Source organism: Equus caballus, chromosome X (assembly GCF_041296265.1).
Source record: "Equus caballus isolate H_3958 breed thoroughbred chromosome X, TB-T2T, whole genome shotgun sequence".
NCBI lineage: Eukaryota > Metazoa > Chordata > Mammalia > Perissodactyla > Equidae > Equus > Equus caballus.
This window is the reverse complement of record NC_091715.1, coordinates 25,407,987-25,425,524: the sequence shown is the minus strand read 5'-3', so window position 1 is coordinate 25,425,524 and position 17,538 is coordinate 25,407,987. Positions and strand designations below refer to the sequence as shown.

Here is a 17,538-nt window from a genome sequence, read left to right as displayed (position 1 = left end):
CGTTATTGAAATATTCTCAAGCCTGAGAGATTGGTTCAAGTCAAATATTATACTCATGTAAATGGTCTCTTTTGCTAATATTAGCAACAAGGAATGGGAAATAGGAAGAGGTGAGGTGTGCTGGGTAGGAGTCCACTCAAGTTTGCAGGAAGCCTCATGATAGAAAATAGGAACTAATGTGCACTGATGACCTTGTGGCAGCTACTATCTAGTGTTCCATATCCATTATTTCTCCGTGATGAGATTCGAGAAAATCTTCAGAGAATTAATGCAGCAGTTGGTAAAATCATTATACTATAGTGGGTATAATTCTGCCCTCTCCCACCTTTTTGTGAAGTGTCTTTAGATTTAAGAAGGCAGAACGCTTTGTTTCTTGAACGACTTGTCTATCTAGCTCTTAATAGTTACTATGATGAGTTTGTTTATAACAACTTCTAGGCTCGATGTTAATTTTCTTAAATGTTTCTGTAGTTTCCCTTTTCTTATATTAGGTTGGACTCACCTGCTATCCTCTTAGCATCCTCAATATCTCCAGCAGAAAAGAGAGAGCTGTTCCCACCCAGGGGTTTAAAAACTATCTGGGCCTGACTTTCAATGGCCAAAATAGAGTTGTGTGCCCATCTAGGCTAAGAGAGTGGAATGCTCTGACTGACTGATTGATTGGTGTTGCAGGTTGGGTCCTCTGGGAAGCAGATGCCAAGACAGATTTATGGGAGAATAACACTTGTGAAGAAAAAGGGAAGGGAGCAGGATTGGGCAGGGGGAGCCATTAGATCACCGTCTTATGAAGTCTGTGCCAGTCCAACGGGGAGCTCTGGAGCAACGATGGCCAATTAGAGGGGTCCTGAATTGGGCAGATCTGAGAATAGTCTATGTATAACTTGGGACTGTTAATTTTCCTTTCCTTCCCCACCAGAGTCATAAAATGGAACTCAGGTCTTGTCTCAAACATCCATATCGTTCGTGTATATGAAGTAGAGAATGAAAGTTAATATAGACTAGTGGTTCTGAACCAGGGGCAATTTTTGCTCCCCCAGTACCCCCCCAAAAGGGTACATGGCAGTGTCTGGAGACATTTTTGGTTGTCACAACTTTGAAGGCAGTGCTACTGTTATCCAGTGCGTAGAGGTCAGGGGTCCTGCTAGACATTCTCTAATGCACGGGATCAAACAACGAATTATCCAGGCCAAGATGTCAATAGTGCTGAAGTTGAGAAACCCCGCTCTATAGATAAAGACACATATCTTTTGTGCACATATGTACTGAGAGAGGTCGTGAAAACCTTCTCTCTTTCATAAATTCTTAATAATGAGTTTTTTGTCTTATTTACATCTATCAATACTTGGTATTAAGTTTTCATCCGACTCATTTAACTTTTAGGCCGAAAGGCTAGATAGAATCGGTGAAATATCTAAATCCTGAAGTTTTTAAAAATTATGTTTTTAAGATGAATATTAATTTACATACTATTGAGTATTTAAAGTCCTTAAAGACTTTGCTTTGGGGGCTAGATAAGAATCATCTGCAGTTAGCATATAAATTGCCTTATGAAAATGTTATTTCAAAAGTACTAGTTTGTTTCTGATCTGTTTAAATATCCTTGGCCTGTAGATTTATTTACTCTGGAAGTTTACTCTGATGGATTCTTTCTTTTTTATACGTTACAAAGTTGAATGTCAGTGTCAGCTTGGGTTGAAATATTAAAAGTTCAAAATTAGAGTGAAATCAGTGAAAATTTACTGCGGTGTGCCTTCATATGCAAGAGCATATTTTTCTTTCTGGGATTTCTACTAAAAAATAACACAACAAAAGCAAACTTTTAGCACCACGTATACATTTTGAACCATCTAATAGATGCTTTGCCCTTCAGGGAATTTAGCTCCAGAACTGCTGCTAGGAAAATAAAAAGACTGGTTAATGCCTGAAGGGATAAAAAGATCAGCTAACCAAAAAAAAAAGTTTTCTCCAAGATGTGAAATGCGTGTTCAATCCTAGATCAAGGACTAGATGTTCAAAGTTCTATATATGAGGTTTAACATTACTTTGGAAGAGTCTAGAAGAAAGTTTGTTATCAGTGCGATGAAATCATTTTCAAGTAGGAGCGGTAGTGATACCCACTCTTTACTTGTGCAAAATCCACTATTTTGATCTAAACACAAAATCACTCAGTGCTTTTATATCCAACCATCTATATTCACATAACCATTAAAAAATTAACTATGATACAATGAGGAAAAGACAAGAAAACAAACCATACTAATCACTATTATTTTGAAAGCTCTTTGTAACAAATGTAAGATGGTTTAAAGAAGGAAGGAGGAAGCGGCCCTGCAGCCAAGTGGTTAAGTTTGCATGCTCCACTTCGGGGGCCCAGGGTTTTCCCGGTCCAGATCCTGGGCGAGGACATGGCACCACTCATCAGGCCATGCTGAGGCAGCATCTCACATACCACAACTAGAAGGACCCACAACTGAAAATATATGTACCAGGGAGCTTTGGAGAGAAAAAGGAAAAATAAAATCTTAAAAAAAAAAAAAAAAAAAAGGAAAGAGACGGATGAATTGTTGCTTACCAAAATAAAAGAAAAAATTGACCATATAAGTGATACTGATATGGGGTCGGCGAGCCGAAGAGTCGAAAGATTCCTTGGACTCTCAAGGTCTGGCAGTAGTGCTCTTTTATTTAGAGAATAGTGTGGAATAGCATGGGGACAGGACCCATGGGCAGGAGGAGCTGCTGCTGCTGCTGCTGCCGCTGCTGCAAACATGGGTTGAGAGTAGGGCTAAATTTAAGGCATAGGTATGTGAGTTATCTCTTTACAAGACAAAGGAAAGAATATGTAAAAAAAGTTGTTAAAATGGCATCAGGGCAGTGGGGTCTGGTTATTGGGTGGTCCTATAACTTTTAGATAAGAATCAAACCGGATTAAGTAAATGCCAGAAGCCACCACCTTAAATATTATCTTCAGCTAAAGACAAAGGAGGATGTTGGGGGGGGGGGGGCGGGTCGGTCAGTTACATGAGGTTACCACACAGTAAACAACTTAAGTCCTTGCCTTCCCCATTAAGAGTTTCCAGAGATAAGGCCATCCCCCCTTCCTCCTGGTGCAGAGAGGGAAACACCCCCACAGATGGAGACTTCCTTCACAAATGCAAATATCTCTCATCAAAGGGCAAGTAAATTCCACTCCTCAGAGCCTCCTTCTCATCTGCAGTTTTTAACAGTAACCAGCCTAAAATAATCCTCATCAATACTGTTTGAAATCTCGAGAATCTCTGATTCATTAAGATTATGTCACTAATGGCATGTAAAATGCCTGTCCAAAAAATACTCCTCAGTGGATATGAGATGCTAAGGTCCGTAGACTCTGGGTCTGATCTAGGTCCATGCTGTTCTGTGTCACCCCCTTGCTGAAGCCTCCCCGATTGCTCCGGGCCTCATTGCTTTCTCACTTCTGGAAATTCATAATGCTCTTGTTGATCAGTAACACAGACTAGCATTTAAAGAGTTCCTAGTTTGTCCCATGTGCAGTCTTCTTCCCACAAGACACAAGGTTCTTGAGAGTAGGAATCTCTCATGTTCCACCTTTGCCATCCTCCACAAGATGGACACCAAGTGCAATGTATATAACAGCACTTGAAAACACTTGGGGAATAATTGATTCTTGAGCTCACCTCTCATACTCTCCACTCCAGAGTTGTTTAGGTCCTGCTAAAGGTTAGAAATCACCTAGCTATTCCCAACTGGCCAACTTGAGTACTTATGAGAAAACAGCCAAGCTAGATAAGGAACTTCCCTCAGAGATGTGTCTGCCAAACTCACCCACTCCTATTCTGCTCTGACCCACCTTTTAACACAAATAAGTAACAGCTCCCATTTACTCAGTGCTCTTAAATGCTTTACAAGTCTTACTCATTTTTTAGTAAAATATAGTGTTTCGGTCCAGGCCATAATAGGAATCTTGCTAACCATCAGGATGAATGGTGTGAGGGGCTTTGAAAAGAATTCCCTGCCACCCCGCTCACAATTTTTCCATCATTCTATCCAATCTTTGTTCAACCATTTTTGATTTACTACTTTGGATTATCGTATCAAACTATGCCCCAACACACCAGGGGTTCCTCCTGATTTTCACGTATCTCCTCATCCCCTAGGATAAACCTCTGAGGTTTCCTGGGCCCCTCCTTCTTTCTAGTACCCTTACATTTAACCCATCATATCCTATCATACCATCTCTTGTTTTGGGGGGTTTGTTCTGGTAGCTTATCCTTTCTTTACTTTCTCCATGCTTCAGTTCATCCTTAAACACCACTCTGACCATGTTATTTATTTAAAAAAATTAATGTAGGATATGAAAATATTCGTAGTAGTCGCCACCAGGCTGTGGAGCAAGGTGGCTAGAAGGACATGGTGAAAGGGACACTCACTTTTTAAGGACATTTTTCGTTCTTCTTGAATTGTGTTATCATGTGAATGTGTTAAAAATAAATAAAATTAAAATTTTAAAGTAATCAGTTACTTAAAAAGTATTTGAATGCCTTCCCATTAACAATTAAATGAAGTCTCTATTCTTAACCCTGACAGACAAATACTGCTCTGGTTTGACTCCAAGCTACATTTCCAGCCTGATGTTCAGCTCTCCTGTTTATACTCCACATCCGGGCCTTTCCTAGTGCCAAAAAAGTTGTTCATGCTGCTCTTGCTGCACAGAATGTTTCTTCTATTTTGGCCCATCAAAATCTTACCCAACTATGAAAGCCCAGCTTAAAAACAACCTTCTTTAATTTGATCTAGATAGTCGGTAACCCCCATAGCGATTGATGCTTCTTTTAGCACTTCTAGCACAGTTCCCAGGAAGAGGAAGGAGCGAGCACCTGGTGAGGGCCAGGAAGTGGACTGTCCAACCATGTGCTTTACAACATCCCATTCTCTGTACAGCAGTTTCCTCACCTGTAAATGGTCATAGGAGAAGTACCTTTGTCATAGGGTTGTTCATTCTTTCAAATATTTAGTTGGATGCCTACTATGAGACAGGCACTGACCTGGATCCTAGGGGTACAGCCGTGAATGAAATAGACCAAGTCCTGCTCTCATCAAGTTTCCTTTCAGATAGGAAAGGCTTAAATGAAATATACCTATAAAGCTCTTAGAAGAGCTCTTGGAACGCAGTAAATGCTCTATAAATGTTAACTATTATTACTGTTGTCACTGTTGTTATTCAATATTTCTATTTACAGATAAGGAAACTAGGGCTCATAGACTATTAGATAAGATGCTGAAGGTCAAATTGCTAGGAAGGGATTCCAACTCAGGTCTTCCTGACCCATAGAACTGATGGCCTTTCCATTACGTCAGTGGCTCCAGAAACAGGCTATATGTCAGAATCATCGGTGGAGCTTTAACCAAAGGACAGATTCTCAAGCCCCAGCCCCAAATGGACTAAGTCAGAAATTCTAGAGATGAGCTAAGAAGCTGTATTCTTAAAAAACTTCCCAGCTAGTTGTGAAGCACTGTCAAATCGGGGGATAACTGCACTACATTAAAATCTTTCCCGTGCTACTTGATTATGCCTGTTTGTAAATATCTAATCCATAAATTCATTGACGATAGGCTCCTTGTTTTCTTATTTATTTTTTCTCCTTCCTCTCCTAGCAAAGTGCCTTATAAGCACTCAATGAGTATTTGAGTAATTAATTGCTTAATTATTTAATTAAAGTTGCTCTTAAAATGCAAATACAGCTGTGGTACTAGAAGCCTGTTATGAGCTATCATTGATCTTCCTAGGGATATTTATTAATTAGCTAAGAACCTGTCCTTGGGAAGGACAGGCTAAACATCTAGGAATGGAACTAACAAGGCCTCCAAACCAAATGTTAACCACATCATGGCGAGCCTAGGACCCCCGTCTTACCTTGCACACACTTCATTGACAACTTCAGGTAAAATGCCGAAAATATATTACCAAAAATCAAGAGACTTCTCCCCCACCCCAATTTCATTTCTTTTAAGTTGACACATGTATTTGGCTTGGAAAATAAGGGGAAAATCTCTTTCTTAAAGAAAGAGAAAAACTCCTTTATTCTTGTCACACCACGAACATGGAGTTCACTGCTATATGTTAAGATTATAAAGCAAGATCCCAAAATGCAGGGGCTGATTATTCACAGTAGACATATTAAGTCAAGAAGCTTATTTTTTCTCTCTTTGCTAAGGCACAAAGCCTGGGGCTATATGCATTTTTATTACACTTTACTGTCTTGGTTTCAGTTGAGGATTAAAAAGAAAGTCAAGGTACAGTGCACGTATCCTGATGGATTTTAGGATTTCTTGCTTTAGTGGAAGGAAGAATCTCATAAAGTACCTCAGATTATTGCTCAAGGAAGTATACCTACTTCCGTGATGACCTAGAAATTCAATCTTTTGTTTCTTCTATGAAACATCACATTGTATGTTGGAATTTTTTTTTCCCTGTAGTTTTCTGCACTATGTAAAGCCACATTAAAAAAAATAACTTTAGTTTAGACTTGAAGTGAAATATCTAAAGTAGTTCAGGGAGGTCTTATGACTATTCAGGGAGCTTACAAACCTCCTCAGGGTTGGGGTGAGGTGGAGTGAAGAAGGAGGGAGGCAGGGGGAGGAGGGGAGGGCTTGGTCTGAAGAGTGTAAAGAAGGCCGAAGGAGAGAGATCTATAGACTGAGAGGGAGTGAATTCAAGTCGGAGTTTTAGCTCCAGTTCTGACAGATCTCCACCGAGAAACAATAGAAGTGTATCGCTCCCTCCTCTTTCCTTTATTAAGACACATGAAGTGTACTTATTGATTGTACTTACACCTTATTTTCTGATATGCAAAGAAGAGAGAAGGGCTGACTGTTGTAGGATTTGGAAGTACAGTGGATGAGATCTTCCGGTGTATTGATTTGGAAAGAATGGCCTGATCCTGGTTTGGCAGCTCTGCGTCAGTGAGAGAAAAGAAAGGCGCTTTTCAGTGGCTGGGAGGAGAGCTGGGAACTGAAACAGGGGCTCGTGGCAGACAAGGTTCTTTGATATGTGTTCAGATTGACTGTGAAGGGAGTCAAGGTCAGGAAGCTTTGCAAACGCTGCAAGGATAGTGTGGGATTTAAGGAGCGCTGACTTCCTTCGTTAAAGATGGTGGCGTGCATACTTCAGCAATTTCTCCCTCCCCACCGTCATTACAAAGGTGATTAGTAGAACAAGCTGAAAAGCTACAAGTATATTATTACCCAAAATATAAAGTTTTCACCATTGAGACAAAGAATGTTTGATTTCTGGCGCTTTACTGTTTTTCATTTATCTTCAAGATTTCAACCTACTTCAGTCATCTTTTAGTATGAATTTGCCAACTGCTATATATGTTGTCTTTTTTTTTTTTTTTTTTTCAGATGATACCAGTTCTATTTTATCCCCTTGGTAATTATTTCAAATTGCCACTTCTGGTCCTTGGGAACACTCCTGTGTTCTAATACCAGGAGGCATAATTATGTAATTACCATGTGAGCATTATGCTACTTATGGCCCGAAGTGCCCCTAGAAAGGAATGCTCCAATGGCCTCGGAAAATTTTTGTGAGAGTGATATCTTCCAAATGCGGAATAAATAAAGCTGGAGAGTAAATAGCCGGAGCTGTACTGTGCATGGTTTAATATAATGATGTTGCAAGGTGGGAGCCACTTGACTTCAGTTCCTGCTGCAAATCCTGAGACACATTAGGAAAGCTTTTAAAAGGGAACCTATTTTTTTAAGATAAAATCTGCATCAAGTGACATCATCCAAACAGAGTAATTCAACTTTTCTCTTATCTCTTTGAGACAAAAAGAAAAGCAGAAGAAATGCTTGCTGGGATCTCTTCTGTTTGCATCACGTTTTTTCCTAGCAGTCTGTGGATGTAACAAAAAGGAAAGATTTTGACAAATGAAACAGGATGGGAGGTTGATTGCTGCTTTTCTAAATTAAAATTAATGATACCCTTAAGGTACTTGGGTCTATGAAGTCAACTTAATGTTGATATAACCTGACTTCATTTTCACAGAATGAGGCCGTTGCATGAGCATGAAAACCAATAAACAAACTTCCAAGGTGCATTTTAGAAATCGTGAGGTGGAAGCTGAAGGCTTAATGATGGACAAAGGACTTGCTGTTTGTCCTCCTTGCTTTCCGGTTGATGGAAGAGTCCGTCAGCGTCAGAGGAATAATGTTCCTGGAGAAGCACAGAGCTGGCTCTTGGCTAGGGCTCCTGGTCACATCATGCCTCACCTGTCTGGCAGGGCTGCACAGCTACTTCATTTTAGGCTCCATCTGTTTGCCTCAGCAGAGTGTGCGCTCTTCTGGTAGGCTGTGCAGAACATAATTGGGGAGGGCAGGTGGGAGGTGGAGGAGAGAGGAAAGGGAAAAGAGGGGATAAGAAAAGGAACCAGAGATTAAGAAAGAGGGGAGTCAGCACAGAAATATAAAAGGAAAGGGAAAAAAAGCTATGAGAGAGGAACATAGAAAGAGGTGGATTAATGATGGTTTCAGATGGCACACATTAGCATCCATGCCATGAATCATGAAAACTCAACTAAGAATCATACTCCTACTCAAAGCGAGCACTGTGTTAGCAATGGCTGCTTTCCTGTGATCTATCCCGAAGTCAAAGGCAAGAAACTCTGTTTAACTCATAAGTGTCTCAATGTCAAGAAAACACATCAATAAATTCAAGGAAAAAAGAATTCAGCCAATCGTTGCATTCAGCAAGCTCCGGTTTTTTTGCCGTAGAGCTGTGCCTATCACAAGCCCTCATTCCAACCCTTATCTCAGACCATGTTTTTTAGTCACAACTCTAAAGAAGTCAGAATTAGAAGAATAATGGATTTTAACTGAAAAAGATTACAGTTAGTTAAAAGGATTTGAACTGAAACTGTAATAAATCTCAGGAGACTTTCCAGGATAGTGTTTGGGCATGTATTTATGAGTGTTACAAGTAAGGATTTGGAAGTGAGAATGAATTAGGAAGGCCTCCCCCAAGACAGACTATGCATCCAGAAAACTGTACAGACGGCAACATTTCAGGACAAAAACTCCTGAATAGGCTGTAGAGAGTCATTTGGGTACATGTGTGTTGTTTATTCACTAGCATCACAGCATAAAGAGAGGTGTTTTTTTGATGGGCTCATTAGTGTAGGTGTGAAGTCTGGTTCTTACATGCCCCTGGATATTTGTCAAGGGTCTAGACGAACTGAGAGCCAGAAAATTGAAATATACGTGCCCAGTTACATCTTTTCCCGAGACTGGAGTAAACACAATTTATGTATGTAGAGCCAGTAAGAACACTTGGACACTGGGAAGAAATCATGTTGTCTAGCGATGTATTTCCACATCAAGAGGGACTCCTTGGCTCTCCTAAACCTCCAGTGAAGATAAAAACTTAAAAGTAATTAACAGGTCAAAAAAAAAAAAATATGGAAGCCCTGGAGAATTTCAAACAAAGTTAAGGAGCCGGCCCCATGGCGTAGTGGTTAAGTTCGGCAGCTCCGCAATGGCACCCCAGGTTTATGGATTCGGATCCTGGGTACAAACCTACACTGCTCATCAGCCATGCTGTGGCAGTGACCCACATACAAAATAGAGGAAGATTGGCACAGATTTTAGCTCAGGGCAAATCTTCCTCAGCAAAAATAAAAAATAAAACAAAGTTAAGTTCATTTCACAATATATACAAATATCAAATCACTATGTTGTACACCTGAAACTGTTACAATGTTATATGTCAATTATACCTCAATTAAAACATAAAAATAAAACAAAGTTAAGTAACAAACATTTGCATGTAGATAAATTTACTTGAAATCATTTGTAAGAGCCACATGTTGCTATCTGTCCTTTTTCTTTCTTCTCTTTTTGGCTTATTTGAAGCAATCTTGAAGAAAAAATTAAAGATATCCTTCAAAATATACGGAGGAATGGACTGAGCTTTGGGAAACAGTCTCAGCTAGGAATGGTGTGTTATCATTAATTTAGTTGAACGATTTATGATTTAGTGCTCATTCAGTATCCCCAAAATTGCACTTTCTGTTCTACCATAATCATACTTAGCGTAGTGCCTAACAGATAGCAAGAACTCAAAAAGTCTTTTCATTCGTCCATTTATCAAATATTCATTGAGCGTCTCTTATGTGTTAGGCACTGTGCTAAACTATGGATGAGACAGACAAGGTTCCTATCTTCGCGGACAAGGAACTTGCGTTCTAGTAAATATCTTTTGAATGAAAGTGAAGACCTTTCTTAATGGTGTGAAAGAAAGGAAGTCTCTGCGAACAGTACACTGCCTGCAGAACTCATCTGAAATAAGAAAGCGAAGGAGAATAATATATAGTCCTCATAGCTATCAAATGTTATTGTTTAAAATGTAAAGCAATTATAGAGGAGATTTGGGCTCTTGATTCCTCGTACAAATTATCGCTTTAAAATTTTTTTTTAATCCAGTATTGTGGGCACCATGAATCTCAATGGTTTTCTTCTTTCTGTTTTTAACTTTGATCATCAAAAAGGAAGGAAGAAAGGAAAGGAGGGAGGGAGGAGGGTCTTTTCAAAAACTTGTGTTGCGGGGCTGGCCTGGTGGCGCAGCGGTTAAGTGTACACGTTCTGCTTTGCTGGCCCAGGGTTCACCGGTTTGGATCCCAAGTGTGGACGTGGCACCACTTGGCAAGCCATGCTGTGGTAGGCGTCCCACATATAAAGCAGAGGAAGCTGGGCCCAGATGTTAGCTCAGGGCTAGTCTTCCTCAGGAAAAAGAGGAGGATTGGCAGCAGATGTTAGCTCAGGGCTAATCTTCCTCAAAAAAAAAAAAACAAACTTGTGTTGGGAATCTGGAAAGAGAAATTCTTCATTCACAATATAGTTGTTATGGTGAAGATCCTTGAATCAACCATACATTGATTCACTCAGCTCATGTTAAGTTGAGCACCTGCTATATGCCAGGTCCGTGCTAGTCACCGGGGATAGAGCAGGGAAAGAAAGATGTCCCCCTGTCCTCGCGGCACATATGAAAAAAAGAGACCTTTTTTCTCCTCTGTCATGCTTTTACTGAAGAATTGCTGCAGACTAGATTATAAGTGCTCATGGAGCAGATGGCAGTTTTCTGCCCATCTGGGATAGTTTTAAAGAATAGACCCTCGTGTATCAATAGATAAGGTTTCTTCCAGTTCTAAGCTTTCCTGATCTATGATCTAATAGTAGAAACAGGATGTATACTTCCAAAAAGATGTTATACTTGTATTACTTTTTATAAAAGGAAACAGAGGTATCACCTATTAATTCAGAGGAAATTGTGTTCTTCCTGTCTCTTTAAATAATTCCATTTAAACTCCTTTGGCTCTTCCTACTTTGCTCCCCTTCTAGTGCTCAATCCTACCCCATTTATTCTCACTTCCCTTTTCTTCCTTTAATGACTGAAACAAATTGCTCATCTCTGACTGGCTGTACATGACCTCCCCAGTTAAAGATTTCACTGTTAGGTCAAATTCGTCAGGTTCCAAAGGGATTCATATATCCGTATGCTATCCTCCCCATTCTAATTTCCATATTTCCATCAGCAATATCTTCGTTTTCCCAGTCTTCCACACTGGAAATCCAGAAATTCTATCTGCTTCTTCAAAAATTAAGCTCCAAAACCAAAATTAATTCTTCCTTCTTTCAAAAGACCTCCTCATCTGTGCTTTCTTTCCCATTCCAGGCAACACAGTCTTCATTCCAACGCATATCACTCAAGCCTAGTCAATGGCGACAGCCTCTCTCTGGTCTCAGCCTCCAGGTCCCTTTTGAATCTGTTTAACGCCACATTGACAGACTCATCTCCCTAAACTTCAGCTTTCCTCTCAAAGCTTGAGTCATCTCGCACAAGTCTTTAGTGGATCCCTTGGCCTTCTCGTAAATCTTGAGCCTCAGAGTCTGGAATGCCTTGTTTTGCACCATCTGCTTCCAACATCCCTGGCTGACTATCTCGCTGCCATCTTCAACACCAATGTTGTGCTGCCTCAGGCCTTTCCTCAACTTGTCTCTACTCCTCACCTCCCACCTCCGAAGATCAGAGACTAGAGCATTTATTTCTTGCATGTCATTTTCAGTATTAACATATAAAGTGAACAAATGATTAACCAAGGAAAGAACTAATTGTGCCAGAAGGCAAGGTACTGGTACCATTTCTGGCTTTTGCTTCCTAGTTTGTGTATAGTACTTTATATTGGTTAAAAACACAGCCATTTAGGAAGGTCTAATACACAGAGGCTATTGTTTCAAGTTGATCAAATTTCCTTTCCTTGCCTAATTGCTCGCAGAATGAACTGCCTTGTTCTTAAGTGGCTACAGTTTGTGAAGATCCTGTGTGCCTTCAAGTTTTTCTCTTTCTTAAAACTATTTCTTTGTTTATTCAATTGTGCATTCAATCCATGCAATACTCTTCTCCAAAGATAATTTGTGAAAAGAAATATTTTATGCTTAATTCTGTAGTTATTTTAAGACTATTTCCTGAATTTTTCATTTCATTGCATGATGTGTTTTTAATTTCTGTCTCACTCTCAGGCATTTTCTTAAATCTGAGTTATAATGATGGGAATTGAACTTTTATCTCATTTTAAATTCTTGCCAATATTGATGTACGCTGGAAACTACCACTGGAGTCCTCCTTGTATAAGAAGGAAGCAACCTTCAGATATCAGGGACCTATAATGGACTCAGATGTTGCATCCACGTGGTCCCTATGAAGCTACTGACATTGCCAGAGGACATGGCCTGTGGCACAGTCATGCTCCTTCACTGTTTGTGTCTTATGTTTGCATTTCTTTCTCAGTACCTGAAAAGACTTCTGGTTGGTCCCCTCTCCCATATGGTCTCCTTGTCCCCTCCTCCCCACCCCCAAACCTTCACATTCATCCCTTGATTAATTTGTTCACAAAATGACCCATTCTGCATTTGGAAATAGTTATGTATTCCAGACATTCATTTGCATGTGTCTTCTACAACCTTTGTCTGTAATCTTATGGCATCACATTCTTCAAGACCAGGAATTAACCTTGTATTGGATCATAAAATATACTGATGACTGAAGTCACATAGATATGTACACTAGGTTTGGTCTGCTTTCAATAAATTAATTGATTCACAAATAAAGAAATTAAAAGGCCAACTGCTTATTAAATATTTATAGAATACTTTGTTTTTCAACCTTAATCTCTTGGATAGCAGTTAAGAGTAAGATCCAGACTCAATGAGTTTAAATCCTGGCTCTGCCAGTTTACTACTTAAGTTTAGGCAAGTTTTGAGTTGGTTTTTTTTTTTTAAGCTCTCATCCTTCAGTTTCTACATCAATGAATTGGGGAGATAATATTACTTCTTACCACAGAGTTATTGTGAAGATTCAGTAGGTTAGTTCATATTGTCATGCACAGAGTGCTTAATAAATATTAGCCATTTTTGTATTTTATGTGGTGCCTTGCACATTATAACCTATTCCTCTCCATTTATTAACTGTAATAGCAACTATAACAGTAGCTGCTAACATTTATTGAGCAATTATTGTGTGACAGAAACTATGCTAAACACTTCACGTGTATTATCTTAATTCCACACAAGAACTCTACAAGGTAGGACATATCGTTGTCCCATTTTAGTGACAAGGAAAGTTAAGATTAGAATAATTTATCCAGCGATGCACAGTCAGTGTCAGTGGGCATTCTTGTTTGTTCTCCTATATCCATCATCTCTCTCTCTCTCTCTCATTCTCACTCACTCACACACACACATATTTATTCCTTGGTTTGGTCAACTAGTCATTAAACAAGTATTTGCTACCACTTACTATGTGTAGGGCTCAGTGCATCCTGCCAGAGAAGGTGGGAGAGGAGAGAGAAGCAAGGAATGGTCCCTGCCATCAAAGAGTTTACAGTCCCTTGCAGGAGATACTCACGTCTGTATAACTAAAACAGATGATATGATAGAAGTGCCCCAAGTATCAACCATGTGCTGTGAGAATGCTGAGGAAGCAATCGCTTCTAACCCAGGGGATCAGAAAATAAGCATATAAACATATAAACAGCCTTGACCTGGGAAAGAAGGGAAATGAGAGCGTTCCAGAGAGAAGAGCAGCGTGAACAAGTCACTCAAGTGTTATATTGGATGGAATATCACAGGACAGGCAGGTAGAGTTTGGCTGCGAGTGCAGGATCATAAGGTTGGGAAGGTCAGTTTGGAATGTTCCTCATGATTTTGTGTGCATAACAATGAAGCAAATGCTGCCGTTTTTGGAAGTCTACTTGGTTTTCCAAATATTTGGTCCAAACAAAGATGGGCAAGGCTAGGGAAAAGGTGTAAAAAGAAGATTGTTCTGAATCTGTGCTAGATTAATATGGGAACGTCAGAGTTGGTCGCAGCCAACTTTTCAGATGAGTTTAAGATCTGTTTTACCTCTCGGGAATGATCCACACCACAGATGTGAACCTTCTTGAGCTCCGATGGCTCTGGGCAAGCGCCAACCAACCCATGGTTTAGCATGAGCTATTCAGAACCGAATTAAGATCCAGAGTTATGGAGCTATGATACCACTAATATCTGGTTGGCAAAATGCTAGATGACAGAGTTTACCATTTTACCCATAAAATTCTGCTCTTTTTTCCCCACCCGGAATGGAATTCACTAAGCTATCAGGATCCTGTGTCAATATATTATAGAAAAACCCAATAGGAAAAAAAGAATGGTAATTTTTACTCCATGCCACCTATAGATATACTTCTAAGTCTACTAAAAACTGAAATCTGCAAAGTTCTTTCCACTCACTGACTACCCTGTAATTACCCGAAATTTAAGCCTGGCTCCACTTCTTCGGTACTTCAGTATTAATCAACTGTTGATTACTTATTCATTATCAATATTATCACTCAGTGATCCATTAATTATCAACGAATATTATTCCAAAAAACATTAGTCAGAAACAATAGACTAGCTAAGATAGAACATTTGCCAATTCGGAGATCCTTTAGTCATCGAGTATAATAGCAAATGGCAGCCTCCCTGACCTTTTCATGAAAGGCTTCGAGTTTGCGTTTTTGATGGCACTAATTGGAGCGTAGTTGGTTTGTGGCTACCAATGAGTAGAGTAAAAAAACTCTCATTGTAACATTGTCAAGAGAGCAAATCTTTTTTGTTTGGCCTTGCTTTGATAACAATGAGTCTCAGAGGCCATATACGGTAAGCGGATATTAAAACCAGGGTTATAAATTGTTGCGTTCGTTCGTGTTCCAGCCTTAGATGCCCAGAAGATCTTACCGAAAAGGATACATTGTTTTAATTGCTCCTCATTATATATGATGAGAGAACATCACTTCTCTCCTCTTCCTCCCAGGTGGCCGTTGAGGACCGCATCAGGCAGCTGCATGAAGCCCACAGGGACTTTGGCCCAGCGTCCCAGCACTTCCTTTCCAGTAAGTCATTGTCAGCTTGCGTGGCTGAACCTCTTCATTGCATCCTGGTAGCTAAGAATTAAGAGTTGGGCTACAATCATCTCTGCCAATGCACTGGAGGCATAAATCATCCTGAAGTATGACTTGGTGGGTGAATTCGGCAGGTTAGGAAGGGGAGGACCAAGTAGACCATTTTGTCCAGTCTTCGGCTAATGCATAATTGTTTCCTGCAAGGCATTCTCGAGGGCTGGCTTTAGTAATATTTTTGAGTCTTTAGTTCTGCTTATAGCAGGTCATCTCATAAAGCTGATAATTATGATATCATATAATTATGATATGATAATTCAGTGTGTATTACTGTGACTCTATAATTCCTTATCTCTGTATAATTCGTTAAATACACCCTGCCTTCAAGTTGGAGCCTCATCCCGTTGTATTTCCTTTCTTTTTTTTTTTTAATTTTGATTATTATTATTTTTTTAAAGATTTTATTTTTTCCTTTTTCTCCCCAAAGCCCCCCGGTACATAGTTGTATATTCTTAGTTGTGGGTCCTTCTAGTTGTGGCATGTGGGACGCTGCCTCAGCGTGGCTCGATGAGCAGTGCCATGTCCCCACCCAGGATTCGAACTGACGAAACACTGGGCCGCCTGCAGCAGAGCACCAGAACTTAACCACTCGGCCACGGCGCCAGCCCCTGTATTTCCTTTCTTAGGTATTCTTTCCCTCTTTTATCCTTGACCTCTATTCATTGTTTTTATGCCATTTTACAATTTTATTAATTATATTTTATAATTATCTTACTTATATAAATATTAATAAATATCATATATTTTTAATTAAATATATTTTAATCATTAATGCTAGGAGGAACAGCCTCAGTTAACTGAAAGTTCAATGTTGGAACATCCTGTTAATATAACAATGCATCTTAAATTGTCAAGCTCCTGTTTTCCTCTGATTAATATTGTTAATTTATACCACTCTTTCATTGATTACAAAAGTATATAGGTTGAGGTTTTTTGCCATTTAAAAAGCCACACGTCTATCACATGGAGTTAACATTTTGGTGTATTTCCTTCTGGTCAGACATGAGTATGTATTGAAAGTTTAACCATCATTTTAAGACAATTACTTTGTGTCTGGCGATGTTACGAACATGAACTAATTTAATCCTTATAGCAACCTATAAGGTAGATACCGTTATTATACCCATTTTAAAGATGAGGAAATTGAGGCACACAGTCACACAATGAGTGGATGACAGAGCCAGTATACAAACCCAAGAAGTAGGTTCCAGAGTTTGGGTTTTTAACCACCACACTGGACTGTCTTTTACTTCATTTGTATATTTTATGAAGAAGAAGTAATTCTATACGACCTCCCTTCATTCTTCTCCCTTCTATTAGTGCCACTTCCTAGTCTTTTTCTTTGTTTTCCATTTTCCATAGGTTAATAAAATGATCCGTGCTCACAAACATTTTAAAGAATTTGATTAGATGCTTTCATGTGTGTCTCCATTTGACCGTTGTCTTTTAGAACAAAAATTCTCAGAAGGTGGTGGTCCTGTCTTTGAGTTCTATGTTGATAATGTATTAAGTAAGAACTTGTCTTATTTTCTTGATTGGGTCCAACTTTACTATCTACATATGGTTGTTGTTTGGACAGTATCACTCACGCTTAGGAGGTGCCAAGATAAGAGGGGCAAGTGAAAGCAGTGGATGTGGTTGAGTGGGATTGGGGCTTTTAGGAATGGTTCTAGAACAATTATAAAGGCTGTAGATTTTGTCGTCTGTATTTTTCCAAATCTCTGGTCTGCTTAAGTGGCCTTAGTGGCAGCCATTCTATTCGATTTGATTGAGATTAAATGTGATAACATACTTGTAAGTGACTGATAAACCGTAAATAAAAATATTACTATTATGAATATTAATTACTCCTCAGGCGCCATATATATTCATCCATCCTTTATTCTGTCTGCGTGCCCCGCCCGAATTCGCATGTCTTCCTCATTAAAACCCGTTCTCAGAAAATGATGTGTTATACTCATTTAACCCGGACGACAGGTAAAGTTTAATGTGTACTTCTCCTGGG

At 39.5% G+C, this 17,538-nt stretch overlaps 1 protein-coding gene across 12 annotated transcripts in view; it reads left to right on the top strand.

Moving 5' to 3' along the window:
* The window catches only part of DMD (dystrophin), a 2,262,230-nt gene that overhangs the window by 2,031,439 nt on the left and 213,253 nt on the right, over positions 1 to 17,538 (top strand). For all 12 annotated transcript variants that reach the window (XM_023633802.2, XM_070257261.1, XM_070257256.1 and 9 more), the window contains one exon: positions 15,389 to 15,467. In XM_023633802.2, coding sequence (XP_023489570.2) covers positions 15,389 to 15,467 — 79 coding nt within the window. The remainder of the gene's footprint in view (positions 1 to 15,388; positions 15,468 to 17,538) is intronic.